Source organism: Esox lucius, chromosome 14, assembly GCF_011004845.1.
Source record: "Esox lucius isolate fEsoLuc1 chromosome 14, fEsoLuc1.pri, whole genome shotgun sequence".
In the NCBI taxonomy this organism is placed as follows: domain Eukaryota; kingdom Metazoa; phylum Chordata; class Actinopteri; order Esociformes; family Esocidae; genus Esox; species Esox lucius.
The window spans coordinates 30,020,742-30,035,889 of NC_047582.1; the positions used below are offsets into that span (position 1 = coordinate 30,020,742).

The window sequence follows — 15,148 nt, forward strand, 5'->3', positions numbered from 1 at the left end:
ACAAGGACTCTCCTCCATCTGAACACAGCCAGAGGTCACCAAAGGTCCAAGACAATGTCACACACAAATAACAACAAATAGGCAACGCAGTGACATTTGCCCTTAAAATATACTTACATGACAATGAGGTTGGCTGTGCTCGAGTGTTCCTTCAGCAGTTCGTTTAGTCTGATCTGACGATTAGTCTGAGAGCAACCGAAACAGACAGATTAAAAGGTGGATATGCTTGGAATCAAGTTACAAGACTGGTCATCTAATGCTGCAGCAACACACTGCTGTTCCAGAAAACATGGGAGCACTTTGTAAAAGAATTAGGGAGAAATTACAACCTCTGGGGGAACCCACTTGAAAACATTTAACAGCTAGCTGATACCACTTCCAAGTTCACAGTTTTGAAAAGAGTGGATAGGAGCAAGTAAGCTAATATCTAACAATCTGATACCCAGGATCAGTGGTGAGAGTCTCTGAACTGGAGCCACTTGAGTTCAAACCTGTCCAGCACTCTTTAGCCACAAACAGCATCTGATCCAGGATCAGCGACTAACCTTGGCCCGGTAGAGCTCCAGCTCATTGTCCGTGATCCTCCAGGGCTCGCTGGCCTTCAGTGCCTCGGCCGCGTCCTGCTCCATGTCGTCTTCCTTCAGCCGGTATGGCTCAATCATCTCCTCAAAGGCAGTCACACTGCAGTAACACCACACAACCACCGGGTGGAATGTCATGGAACAGGGCTTCGTAGGTATACACCCAAATGAACTGCGCTAATGCATATTATAACGTATATATTTTATGTGTAATACAGCTGTAATGTTAAATTCAAAATAAATATATATATTTTTTTTATTGTAAAAGGAACCATCAAAATAATTGTTTCTGAGTATCATCAGTAAAAGCTTTGATGTAATTGTTTCTGACTGCCATCAGGAAAAGCATTGATGTCCGTTAATTACGAAATGATTACAAACATGACCAACAAGGAGTAAACAAAAACCTTTTAAGACAAACAGATCTTTTTCAAAATGCAATAACACGGTTTTGAAACCACTGTGGTCTGCAGCATACATTAGCGTTCGGCGATATGTCACTCGAGTGCCCAAAAGGGAATCAACTATTATTCATATCTACAAATGTTTAATAGGGTTCCTGGAAGTATTTAAGTGGTTGAATGTCAGCCCTAAAGACAGTTTGTGTGATCACTGTACTTTTGATTCAGCTCTTTTGACAACCCTTTCACGTGAATTCATTTCTTATTGACGTTATAAATTCAAACTAATTTGTAACATTGACAACCTGTCAAGCACAGACACATTATATAAAGGAGAATAAATTGTGAAGACGAAAAACCACCTACTTCTCTTTCTTGGGCTTGGTGTTGATGTCTCCCAGTACGTTGATATCCGAGAAATCTATCCTGAACTTGCTGAGCAGTGTTGCCATCCTGAGGAGAATATGGAACAACAAATGTCTCAAATCACTTAAAAGCCACTTTTCAAACCACTTCCATCCAGGAGCTTTAGAGACACCGCAAAACTCTGAACACATCAAGAATCAATTCTGAAAGGTTTGGAGCTGTTTGAAGTATGACAGCCAACAGGTCAGAGCTGGAGTTGATACTTTCCAGGTATTCCTGAAGGGGGGGAATATCTGTGGCTGTCGGGAGGTTCTCTTCGTGACAGTAATTTCCCAGGGCTTTAGGTGTTCAAAGACAGGGATAACATGTCCTGAAAACACAGGCAGCATTGGCACACAAGACCGCAAAAGGCACGTCTGCCTGCGTTGTGACTCATGTCAAACAGCTTTTACATGAAAGGAGAACCTCCATCCTCACCGACACGCAGGGAGTTTGAATGGGATCTCTGCAATAATGCAATAAGTCCTCGTACAGTACAGGATAGATAAGGTCCAGACAAGACAGCTGGCCAGTGCTAAAACTGCTGGCAAGATACTGGTACTATTCAAGTAATACAGTACTATTGAATTAGTAGAACCCAAATATGACCTGTGGCACATACACACGTAAAGATGAACAGACGCGCGTAACAGACGCGCGTAACAGACGCGCGTAACAGACGCGCGTAACAGACGCGCGTAACAGACGCGCGTAACAGACGCGCGTAACAGACGCGCGTAACAGACGCGCGTAACAGACGCGAGCCTGCCGTGGAGGACAACGAGAGTGAAGGACATTCATGACAATAATACCACTGTCACAAGGGTCTGGAATACACAGAACAGACAGGAAATCACAGAGAAACAAACCAACATAGAAGCAGAGGCAGAGAGAGCGCGCGGGCAGAGGCAGAGAGAGCGCGCGGGCAGAGGCAGAGATGAAGAGAATAAGAGAGTAAATTACATCTATTAAACAAAGTGAGTGAGAGAGAAAGTGAAAGGCCGACACTAATCTGCGTCAGTGACTTGAACATGCCACAGATGGTAATTAAATATATATGTATTGAATGTGCTGGTGCAACAGTAATCCCACTGGAGTTGTGCCTGGGCCAGTCAGTGACTAAGCAGGATTTTTGGAAGGCGCTGCAACATAAAGCTCATCCCTAATTAACCACCGCATTATCCAGCACAGGAAGAGTTAATGAGTGAGTGGCTTACACGATCCACCTGACCAATCTAAAGTGAGGTTGTATGACAACACAGCATTGCACAAGGGTTCTGTAAAGTAGACGCCCCCCTCCCCCATTAAACAGCTGTATAGATAATAGAAAAGCCATGCACTCACGCTCTGCGGTCGTGGTCGATCCTGTTGATTTTGCCTCCGATGAACACGCGAATCTTGCACTCCTTCCACTTCTTCTTGTTGGTGAGCAGGTAGGGGATCAACAGGGTGAGTCCTGGTACAGTAGCAACACAGACACAGTCAGGTAGGGGATCAACAGGGTGAGTCCTGGTACAGTAGCAACACAGACACAGTCAGGTAGGGGATCAACAGGGTGAGTCCTGGTACAGTAGCAACACAGACACAGTCAGGTAGGGGATCAACAGGGTGAGTCCTGGTACAGTAGCAACACAGACACAGTCAGGTAGGGGATCAACAGGGTGAGTCCTGGTACAGTAGCAACACAGACACAGTCAGGTAGGGGATCAACAGGGTGAGTCCTGGTACAGTAGCAACACAGACACAGTCAGGGGGCATCGGTTGGCAGCGCCTCGCCATCAGAGGTGTAGAAATTACAAAGCAAAAGTTCTCAAAAGTAACCAGGTAAAGGGTGTTCAAAACTAACCAGTGATCAATTAAATATTATCAATTAAGGTCACTGGTCTGTTATGAACTCTGTTTACCTGGTCATTCAACAATTCCTTAGGAACTTCCCAAAACGGGTGAACACAGCCAAGTACTTCTTAATCCTCAGCTCGCCACGTGCCGTCTGAAAAGGTCTGCGGTGAACCCTAGGGTTCTGAAGTTCCCTCTAAGCTGCCGGGCCAGGCTCTAAACTCACCCCCGTCGTCAAACAGCCACCACACGTCCACGGTCCCCTTGCCCTGTTTCCTCTTAAAGAGCTGGCTGGCGTCCAGGAGCCTCTGGTCGGCCACGTTCAACGCCTGGGGCCTCTTCTCTGGGGGAGGGGGGGGGTCAAAAAGAGTCGGGGGTCACATGACGCAGGGAGCCGTTTGCCCATTTACGGGGGTGCCCCACTTCCCTAGGAACTCGCTCTGACTGACCCTTTATTTGTAAGGTTTCTATGTCTGGTTTAGTTATTCACATCATGGTAAATGAAATGACACAGGGGAGGTGGGGGGCTCTGATCAGCCACACTGTTACGAGTTCGGCATGTTGTCTCAGAGCTGTTTGTGTGATCTTGCCAAATCCGGTGGCCATTAGCAAGACACCCTAAACAGGTCTGAGAACAGGCTCGAGTGTAAGTCACTATGGCTGAGTGATAATAATCAAACAAAGTGTGGATCTTATTTAGATTTGATCTAACAGTCACGGTGCCATGGAAACCACCCCTTCAGTGGGCTCAGTGGAATGTTAACAGAGTGCAGTCAGGAAGAGAGTTCATTGGATGGTTCCCTTCTCTGTCTCTCTGTCTATTAGCTAAGGTGATGGAAAACAGCTATAAAAGGCTGTAAAAAAGAATTGCCTGAAAAGGACATGACATCACCAACAGAGGACTGAGAGGGACAATGATTCAGAGGAAGAAGGGAGAAAAGGAGAGAGGAGCAGACAGACCCGGAGAACGACAAACATGCCTGCTAGAAAGGAATCGATTTAGACCGTGTCTGTGACACAAAGTACCGAAGACAGTATCATATCTACAGAGAGAAGAACCAGGCACAACAGACTGACAGGAAGTCCAGGAGAAGAAAAAAAGAGTTTTGAGAAAGTACAGAGTTGACACACACCTAAGACCAAATAGGAAGAACCTGACAAAGTCATTGGAGCTAAAAGCTACAGGAAGCCGTAATGAGTTAGTGGCAGATAGGGGACAGGAGGGGGGAAAATGTACACAGTTATTCCCAGAGCAAGGCACTCAGTCAGGCAGGAAGGACTGACTAGAAGACGACAGAAAGAGGAACAGAGGGTGAGAACAATAGAAACAGAGATAGAAAGAAAAACAAACTCAACCCGGCTCGACACTTTTTCGAAAGCACAAGACTAAGAGTGAGAACAAGAAAAAGGTTATATTATTATGACAGAGTAAGAATGTGCACAAACAAGAGAAACAAAAACACAGACGGATAATATGACAGAGAAAGTGAGTGCGGACGAGTCAAAGGCAACTCAATAATGTGGACTTCCTGCCTTTTCTCAACAGGGGCTTCGTTGCGGCTTTGCCTTCGTCCTCGTCATCTGGATCACGTGAGAAAAAAAAAAGAAAAAGGAAAATTAAGAGAATTAAAAAGGTGTTAGAACTTTGCTTGTGTCGCATTGATGGAAACAATTTGTCAACAAGCCGGCTACAGCGGTCACAGCCGTGTGTGTGTGTGTGTGTGTGTGTGTGTGTGTGTCCCCGCTACGTCAGTCAGCCCTGTGTCTGGTGAGATAACCCATAAACCCACGTGCACCCTCAGGAGACTGTCGTCTTCCACAGGTACAAACCAATTTAACAACTGCCGTTTGATGGTTGAAACCAGACGAGATAATGTACTCAAATGTATAATCACTGCAAGATGACCGGCTTCTCTTTCAGAAAACATCGGTAATGTCGTTACATTGCAGCAACTCTGCAGCAGATTCCGGAGAGTCAAAGATGAAGACCTACAGTATGTCCTCGGGATGCATGTCTTGCCATGCCACACTTATCACACAACCAGGTATTCAGTGGAACTTTCCCACCTGAAGTTGGGCGCGTTCTCCGGCCAACAATAACAATCAAGGTTGTGGGGGCGGCTAAGACAAGGACGCCCTGTCTGATATCCTCCACCAGGATCAGAACCCCGGTTGCAATGACCCAGCTCTATTCAGAGTTATTCAACTTCCGTTTAAAGAACAGTGGCCACTACATTCAGCAGTATTCTGGCATTAACCTTGATTACTGCTGAGCCGATTACAGATGTGATGATAATCCTCAATTTGATGTTTTAGTCACCTGGCATTGGGCCTACCACGCACGCACGCACGCACGCACGCACGCACGCACGCACACACGCACACTCTCTCTGGGGTTCCTAACAAGAGGAACATCCGGGTTTTCAGCTGTAACTTGGAGCATGTGACGCAAACGTAGCTTTTGGGTATTAAAAGGTGACACCCTTTTTAAACTCTTCCACATTCCTAATGAAGAGAACCTCCCCAGACAGCGTCCCTTCTTGGCAAACCCAGTCTGTGGAGGATCTAGTTCAGAGACATTTTGTAATTCCTGCTATATTACCCACACAAAGATAAGCTTCATATGCTCTTTGTTATCAACGATGTTAGTGAATCGTGAGAAAACGCCGTGTTGTGCAACATGTCAGGGTGACCCGACAGGTTCACGACCCAGAGACCTCTCGGGATGAAACAATTAAATGTGGTGCGTGGAGTAAATAGAGTTTAGGGTCGGGAATCAACAGAATTCCCAGGCTGTCCGTAACACTGTGGGAACAGCAGCCCAGTTCGTTTAGTCACAGTTTGAGGAGGAGACAAACATACACATGCGCTTCAGTGAAGCCGTGCTTCAAAGTGTGTGTGTGTGTGTGTGTGTGTGTGTGTGTTCCGTGTTTGCGTGGGCTTTGAATAATAAAAATAAAAAAGGTGGCCCCACGGAAATGGAGGTCAGCAGGTCAGAAGTCACTTCCTGAGTAGAGCAGCTTGCAGGCCCCACCCCCTCAGCAGAGCCCAGTGATTGGCCAGCTGGAGGAACATAAGGTAGACCTTTGAGAACTCCTGAGGGGATAGGGAGTGTGGAGGAAAACTGCTTCAGCCCAACCAATTAACCCGTTCCACAATGCCGAGTGCCAGCACATTTCACAACAAGGAAACCTATACAGCTACTGGCACAGTGTGAAAGCAGTGAACAACACTAAGAACCTCGATGTAAATCACGTTGGTGCGCCCAACCAGGGGTGTAGAATGTACATCAGGGCACTCAACACGTGTCAAGGCACACAAGTTGTAACTAAGTACTGGGGTGTGATCTGTATGTTTGGCAATGGAGATCGTTTTCCACATAAGAAGCAAACAGAACTATATGGGACGGGATCTGAAGGATTTGGTCAAACAGAAACTGTAGTTTGGTTTCAAAATGTTTTGTTGCACAGCTGCTCTAATTGGTTTTCACTGAGGAACTGCCAATGCGGTGCGATCATTGTTGGATGTTTCTCTGCTTCTGTTTTCATGGCATCTCCCTGATACAGCAGGTAAGAAGTCAGAATTGTTTTGTTGCTAAATATTTTTCTTCCACCTGAATATTCCCATTACAACTCCTGACCTTTCTGTGTGGCAGGGCTGTTCTGGATGCTGGTGGCCTTGGACGAGGGTTTGGATGAGTCTCCGTCAGAGTCCTTCAGGTCGATGGACACCACCACGTCTTTCATCCCAGACGTCTTCTCCTGCGAGGAGAGCAGGTCGTCTGTGGACCCAAGCAGAACTGTTAACAGGCTGAAAACAAACATCCCGTAAACCAGGGACACACATGTTTTATTATTGGCATAGCACGAAACAGAACATCCTGTAGACATTCAACAAATGACCTTAAAAGCAGCCTGGGCTTGTGGTAAACAACTTAAACAAGAGTTGATATTGTGTCCACCAAACAGAGAAGTGGTTCAAACTCCTACAAATGAGGTGATCTTATTAGATCAGATTATTTGACGGGTGAAATTATAACTGTGTTCTAAAAGGGCTGTTGAGTCATTTGGGCAAATTACTGAACATTTTCTGGACATGCAGAGGAGTTGCCCGCTGTTGGCGGGGTTATCAGCCAGGTCAAGAGACTGGGGAGGAATTGAACAGGAACGAACACCGGGACAGCCTGTTTCACAAACCATTAAAGAGTTAGGCCTAGAGTCTCTTCCATTTCCTGTAATGCCATTATCATTGACTGAAGGTTTATTGGCCAGCACAAGGTGGCAACACACACACTGCTCTTCAAACAATACATCATCTTCCAAATTATCTGGAATAAATAGGATTTTAAATCCAAAGATAACCGGAGATGGAAAATGTACATTTGAAGAAAGCCAACAGGGAGAACTAATTAAAGTTGTAATATCATTTACACAATGTGGTGTTCTTTTCAAAGTAAATGCATTACAACAGAGTTATCGGATTCATAATTTTCCAACTGGGGAGAGCCAGATTGAGTTTAACAATCACACCTCATAATAAGATGTTCAACTGACTATGTAGATGCAAATTGGCAAAGACAAAGTAATTGCACAGAACAAATTGACATTATGCTGCAAAGCACTGGTGCCAGATTCATTTTTAATAGAATAACATTTTAAGAGGGAACCAATAAGACAAGCTGATGAGATTAGTCTTTCGGCAACAGTGGGTTTTCACACACGGGTGGGTGGGTAAGCGGTTTGTGTCATTTGATATGAACGTGTTGCGGCGTGCGTGCGCATGCTTGTACCTTGTTCTGAGATGTGAGACACATCTAGTCCCTCCTTCAGTCTGAGGACCACAGCACCATACTGAAAGTCAAAGGCATCACTGAAAGGCAGAGGCAGAAAGGAGCCCCGTTAGCATTTCGCTGACACAGAGTGGACCGGGCCCCATGTTGACACGAAACCTCACAGACGACCTCCAGTGATTCTGCCTTTCCTGTTAAAAGGTAATCTCCCAAGTAGACAGTCAAGTATACACACTTCAGGGTACAAATGATGTTTTCAGCAAACCTTCTTCAACAAACATGACCAAGTAGGACATTGAAAGAGTTGGAGACAATGTTGAGAGTTTAGAATGTTGGATGTGATGTCATCTACCCACCCTGTTAAAGGAACAAAAGAGCAGCAACAGAGGACAAAAGAGGAAAGCCCGCCACGCAATGTCATATCTTCACAACCTAGAGATATTTACCTCACAAGGGCGAATGTTGATAAAGGAGACGGAAAGAGCTCCACTTTAAATGTGTACTTTTCCACTTTCAAAAAAGTATGCAAACTAATTGGGGTAAACAAACAATCTAAGGAAGAGGCCATGTTTTAACTGGAAAAGCTAAATACCTTACTGGTACGAACTGTCACAGACAAGGTGAATGGAGTGCATGACTTGAAATAACACAGCACCGAGTTAAAGGAAAAGGAGAAGCTAGCATCCAGTGAAAACTAAAGAGCACATTCCTTTGAGCATTAACTTCATGTCTTGGGGTTACGCCACCACAACCCTCACAATGGAATACAATAACCCTACACGTCACCGCAGGAAGTGACAACCAAAACCTGTTGGTCATCATCTTCTAAACTGATAAGAGGTTTTCAGAAACCCAAACTAGCGTGCATCAAATCAAATGTTATTTGTTGCAACCCTAACACGATTTCAACAAATGTGGACCTTACAGTAAAATGTTTACTAACAACCCTTAAGCCAACCAATAATGGGGTTGCAAACAAGGGGTGCCAGTACAAAACCCGCTGTTGTACTGCCTTTGGATGAAGTGGGCCCCCAACCCCGACTCACTGTATCATTTGGATGTAGGTCTCCACATTAGCCATGTCACCGTCCTTCCAGTCATTCTTGAAGCCAATCACCAGGGTGTTGGGCCTCAGACGACCCAGTCCGGCAGCCTGGAGACAGAGGGAGGGAGGGGGTCAGGACCGCCTAGAGAAACGGCTCAACGAATCACGGAGGACCGTCAACCGCTGAGATCGACTTTACACCGTGTCGCCGCTCCAGGAGACCAACTGTGTCTGCTGACAGCCGCCGTGACGCGTCCTCTCACCTGTAGCAGGTACTGAGTCCCTTCTCGAATGTCCTCAGCGAACACGGGGGTGTAGAACGCCTTGGTTTCATTCTTCAGGAGCCACCGTTGGTATCGTGTCTGGTCATTCGACAGCTCTTTGAAGTTGGGCCTTCTGGAACTCTGTGGGCCACAGACACACGAGTCACGCCACAGACACACGAGTCACGCCACAGACACACGAGTCACGCCACAGACACACGAGTCACGCCACAGACACACGAGTCACGCCACAGACACACGAGTCACGCCACAGACACGCTTAAGGTGGATATTTACTTTATAAACAGGGGTACTTTAGTGTATAAAAACAGCCCCAAGCAAAATAAATATAATGCTGTTAAAAGCGAGTGTGTGTGTGTGTGTGTGTGTGTGTGTGTGTGTGTGTGTGTGTGTGTGGGCACGCACCCGCGCGCATGAGACAGTGTGAAAGACCAAGAGTGAGAACAACAGAAGAAGAAAGGGTCCTGTTAGAAAACCACATTTGCGTAGAATGCCCTGTGGACTCGATGCCTCATCACACTCAGCCAAATGTGCTTTTGATTCAGGCCGCTACCGGTGAGGGAGCATCTGGAGAGGGGCTTTTTACGTTGTGGCGTACAGGGACGGTTACATCACCCCGTCCGTATCCACAGCCCCGTAATGAAGCGGTCATTTACACTGACCCCAGGTAACCCACAAGTGGGGGGATTCAGATTTAAAAGGCTGCTGAAAGCCGCCAGCGTATCAATCGACCGGAAACGTGGATTTGAAAAGTAAACAGGATTACGAGGAGCAGGGCCACAAAAAACAACAGCCAACAGGGGAGCCGACGTCGTTTCCTGTAAATCAGTTCTGAAGGAAACACAGTCGGTTACCACCAGTAATTAGGACATTGCGTTGCAACTGTTAATCTATGGCTCAATGCGCTTCAAAAACAAATGGAGAACACTGTGACGGAGCCCCACACTGTGCCCATTGTGTTGTTATGGGAAGGAGCCAAAATGGAGTACCGGTTACTCACAATGCGCACATGGCCACAGATCATCAGGCCTACGTTCTTGGTGAAAGCGTGGACCAAGTGGAGCAGAGCCGGACGGGAGTTGGGGTAGCCCGTCATCACCAAGCACTGGGGTCTGGGGAGAAAATGAGAGACAAAAACAGGTCAGGGTTTGGCGAAAGTCACATGAGAACCAAACCGAGACATGGTAAACAGTCCCCCTAAATAGCATCTGGCTTTTCAGCGATGGCCACAGCTGGCCTGGCCCGGCTGACCGTTTGGCTGTCACATGCCTCATTTCACCATCTTCAGGAACCTGAGGGGAGAAATCTCTATCCCCTCAGTGAGTAATGAAAACAGACAAAGGTCCGTAGCAGTACACATCAAAGCAAATATGTTAAGCACATGGGATTATGGGAGCCGGGGATTGGAGGAGAGAAAAGGCCAAGAGTAACACGTTTCAACGTCAGAAGCTGCCTAATCCCTCGCCACCAGCCTATTGCCATGGGAACCATTCCCGGGCGAACTGCACAGTTCGAATCGCTTCCGTAGCCACTTCTATAATCCACGTGAAAGCGATTAAACAGCAGTGTGAGGTTGTCACACTGTGGCTCGGACGACGTCAACAACAGTTTAACGGTAATCCTAAACTCGATTTGGTTTATTTCCAAGGGTCGCCCCAATGGAGCTTTTCTGTATGTCTGAGGAGGAACTACTGTACAATGCTTAACCAAACTCCACGCAGTCATCAGACGTCACTAAAAAACCGTCACTAGGGCACAGTCACATACCCAATCTAGATAAAACTATTCCAAGTTAATGTAGCCTTCATCACACTGCCCATGTCCAAGGCTGGAGTCTAACCCGGCCTCCTCTACCTCTGCTATAGGATCACTGCTGCTGGGTTTCTAAGAATAGACTGTTCTGTCTTGCTCCTTTGTCCTGAGGCGAGGCAGTGTGAAGGATGCCATTGTTGTTCCAGGTGTACAGTTACACAAGCCTCTCCAGGGGGAGGTGGGGGCGCCGTCCCGGCACAGAAGGCTGTGGCTGCTGCACGGCTGGACAGCGGCTGTGTCCTCCCCTGCCGACAGGACTGACGTGCACATCTCCGTGAGCCGGCGTCGAGGAAGACCCGCGAGCGACATCGGATGGGAGGACAAGCAGATGAGGCGCCACAATGGAACATTTTAGTACCTCCAGGATGAGCTGAATTACGTCTTAAGTCTTGAACAGTTCACCCAGGAATCACTTAACAAGTAGCATGATGAAGCTTAATGGCCAGGTAGAGGAGAGGCTGAAACTCAGAAGGTTTAGTGAGTTAAAGAATCCAGCCTTTCTACAGCTGCAGTGTGTGTGTGTGTGTGTGTGTGTGTGTGTGTGTGTGTGTGTTAAAGACAGCTCAGTACCTGAAGTTCTTGATGTGGTCTTCAACACTGCTGAGGTGCAGACTGTGGGTCAGAGCCTGGTGGTACGTCAGAGCCTGGGTGGAGGAGCCCCAATTCACATCTGGAAGACAGAACCGACAGTGACGTTCGGAACCCGGCGCGGGTGGAGAACACCGACCCCGCCACTCGGTCAGGGCCTTGCCGGGCGCCGTGCGCACCGCGTAGCGTGCGCCGCTGTGTGTAAATCAGCGAGGGGGGGTGGGGGGCAGAGCTGTGGCGCGCGTGCGGGTCTGTACGAGCGTGCCTCCCCCGTGGAAAGGCTCCATTCGTGTCCGCCGCTTCCCTGCGGTCTCTAGCGCGGGTCAGGTGTGTTTACCCAGAGTCGGCGCTCCCATATGAGGACGTCCTACCATCTGGGGACACCGTAGGCCACCTGACCCCTCGGTGACCCGCACAGTCCCCAGCATGCTCCAGAATAACCCCGGCCAGTCTGTCCACAGAGCCTGAGTGCACGCACAGGCCAGAGCACGTGGTGACGGCCTCATCCGCGCCTCCATTCAGGCGCCAGACAATTTAACCCCCGCTACCTGTAACTTTATTGTTACACCCCTGTGTGAGTGGGCAGCTAAAGAAACGATACCTGCAGAATGAGACGGCCCTTTTGGTGAATCACCATAGAAACACCAGAGGGAGTCAAATCTATTCACACACTAGGTAACAGAATATGACTTTTTGAGAATAAAGGTTTTCTACCTTGGTAGAGTGAACCCCGAATCTCATCAGCTCACATATTGCACACAATCTGTTTGCAGACACACAAAGGCCCAGCTAAACGTGTACAGAGTTACAGACGAGCTAATATTTGTTTATTTGCCTTCATGCTTTTGACTTGGACCGATTAAATATGGCACATGTGCGAGCGGTTATGAATCTTGCTAACCCGAGTTGTTTTCTTTAAACTCGGCTGAATGACGTCTTATACAAAGATGAGGCCGTTCGAAAATCACGCCGATTGGCCCAGAATAGGGCGGTGCAATATTCGTGGTAGACAACACGCAAGAGGGGTTTTCCTGTTGCCTCGTTCCAGACTTATTTATATGCTACATCCCCCATACCTGTAAATACGTTAACAGTGTTGGCTTGACTGGTACTGCAATACAAGGCAACTAATGCATCACAGAGATGCAGACGCTGACCAACTCACAAAAAATTTGCAAAAAATTAAGCCTAAAATAGAAATAGTAGGGGCTGATTTGCATTCTGTGCCAGGGGAATTGTAATGCCACTGCGCTAATGTGGTTTATTCATTGAGGGTGATAATTCAGCCAAGCACAATTATTTAGTCAATAATTACACTGACGTGGTTAAAGAGTAATCTACAGCTACTGACGTTTAACTTCAGCTCAACAGTAATCTACAGCTACTGACGTTTAACTTCAGCTCAACAGTAATCTACAGCTACTGACGTTTAACTTCAGCTCAACAGTAATCTACAGCTACTGACGTTTAACTTCAGTTCAACAGTAATCTACAGCTACTGACGTTTAACTTCAGCTCAACAGTAATCTACAGCTACTGACGTTTAACTTCAGCTCAACAGTAATCTACAGCTACTGACGTTTAACTTCAGCTCAACAGTAATCTACAGCTACTGACGTTTAACTTCAGCTCAACAGTAATCTACAGCTACTGACGTTTAACTTCAGCTCAACAGTAATCTACAGCTACTGACGTTTAACTTCAGCTCAACAGTAATCTACAGCTACTGACGTTTAACTTCAGCTCAACAGTAATCTACAGCTACTGACGTTTAACTTCAGTTCAAAAGTAATCTACAGCTACTGACGTTTAACTTCAGCTCAACAGTAATCTACAGCTACTGACGTTTAACTTCAGCTCAACAGTAATCTACAGCTACTGACGTTTAACTTCAGCTCAACAGTAATCTACAGCTACTGACGTTTAACTTCAGTTCAAAAGTAATCTACAGCTACTGACGTTTAACTTCAGCTCAACAGTAATCTACAGCTACTGACGTTTAACTTCAGCTCAACAGTAATCTACAGCTACTGACGTTTAACTTCAGTTCAAAAGTAATCTACAGCTACTGACGTTTAACTTCAGCTCAACAGTAATCTACAGCTACTGACGTTTAACTTCAGTTCAAAAGTAATCCTGGTCCACTGAAAATCACACAGATATTTTTTAACGCAGCATAGCCGGCGTTAGCGTCGGACGACGTCTCGCCTTGCCCCCCCCCGTCGTGGAAAATGACCCCATCCCAGATTGAGGCGATCCAAAATGGCCGACCCGGCGCAGAGTCTCTCACCAGGTTTCTTGTAGCTGACGTAGATGTAGAGTCCCATGACGATAACGTTGGTCATCAGGGCGGCCCACCAGTTGATGACAAACATGACCACGCAGCACAGCACAGCTCCGGCCAGGGACACCCACATGTTGTAGTACTTGAAGCTGGGCCGCCATCCTACGGGGCAACACAAACGTTAGGCGCACTCTCGTACAAAAAGGACACTTACAAAACCAGGTGGTGGGAATCCCCACTTGCTGATGGCCGTGGTATATGAGACCGGGTCTGACCTCGCATCACATTTTACTGCTCTGCGTTGGTAACTGGTTTATAGCAATGGGAAGACAACTCAGGGGTGGGGTATATTGTTAATACAGAGCAAAGCGCGGTGCCCAGGCAGTCTTTGTGCCGGAGAACAGCCCACAGTATGTCGGCCATATACCACACCCGCTCGTGCCTCACTGCTCGCTTATAAAAACACACTTGGCGTTCCTGCCACACCAAGCGGTGGCAACGCATGACCACGGCCATTGTGAGAAACTAGAGGCTTGTGTGACCACATTCAAGGTAGGGTCACACGTCGTGGAATTTAAGGTAGCACAGGTAAACATGAGCAGAGGTCGAATGCGACAAGGTTAGAGAACATATACGTTTGTAATGTCGATGAAGAACCAGCGAGTGTTAGGAGCACATGAAGGGAAACTCTGAATCCACATTTCAGCCACTGCCCCATCCTTTCACACAGAAGATAGGGGGGGACTCAGAAATATTCATTTTGTGGGGCAGTAAAATGTTGAAGTGCTTCAGAGATTGACATCCCTTCTTGCTGCAAAGAGTAACAGAAACAGTTTGCTGCTGCCTGAACCCCCTCTCTCCTGAGAGATGAGAACGGAGGAACAGGGAGAGTTGAAACGTCACAGGCAAAAGAAAGCTAGATTTAGTACAACAATAAAACCCAATACACAGTAAAACAGTCACCCAAATGAAGAATAATTGTGTTTCACCATAAATCAGCCCAAAGACATTTTCTGTGACAGTTACTCTTTAAACAAGCTGAAATTTCATTGACAACTTACATATCCAGGTCCTGTAACAATTGTTTTGAGTAAAACTACTGAATAATTAAACATGGGAGGCG

General features: G+C 46.9%; 1 protein-coding gene and 1 long non-coding RNA gene across 8 annotated transcripts in view; one reads left to right on the forward strand and one right to left on the reverse strand.

Moving 5' to 3' along the window:
- The window catches only part of slc12a2 (solute carrier family 12 member 2), a 57,523-nt gene that overhangs the window by 4,729 nt on the left and 37,646 nt on the right, over positions 1 to 15,148 (reverse strand). The window contains exons 14-27 of one of the 6 annotated variants that reach the window (XM_034296897.1): positions 14,032 to 14,187; positions 11,724 to 11,823; positions 10,342 to 10,453; positions 9,321 to 9,461; positions 9,059 to 9,165; positions 8,013 to 8,092; positions 6,864 to 7,004; positions 4,757 to 4,804; positions 4,580 to 4,609; positions 3,450 to 3,566; positions 2,732 to 2,843; positions 1,349 to 1,435; positions 546 to 681; positions 118 to 185 (exon numbers count right to left, since the gene is read on the reverse strand). In XM_034296897.1, the coding sequence (XP_034152788.1) occupies positions 118 to 185; positions 546 to 681; positions 1,349 to 1,435; positions 2,732 to 2,843; positions 3,450 to 3,566; positions 4,580 to 4,609; positions 4,757 to 4,804; positions 6,864 to 7,004; positions 8,013 to 8,092; positions 9,059 to 9,165; positions 9,321 to 9,461; positions 10,342 to 10,453; positions 11,724 to 11,823; positions 14,032 to 14,187 (1,435 nt within the window). The other 5 variants (XM_034296898.1, XM_034296899.1, XM_034296900.1 and 2 more) reach the window with 5 other exon arrangements.
- Positions 4,449 to 5,231, forward strand: LOC117595549. Of its 2 annotated transcripts, none has more exons than XR_004576777.1 (4): positions 4,449 to 4,535; positions 4,770 to 4,857; positions 4,981 to 5,045; positions 5,145 to 5,231. It is a non-coding gene; the product is annotated as an uncharacterized LOC117595549 (long non-coding RNA). The 2 variants fall into 2 exon arrangements; XR_004576776.1 differs by lacking the exon at positions 4,449 to 4,535 and adding an exon at positions 4,560 to 4,651.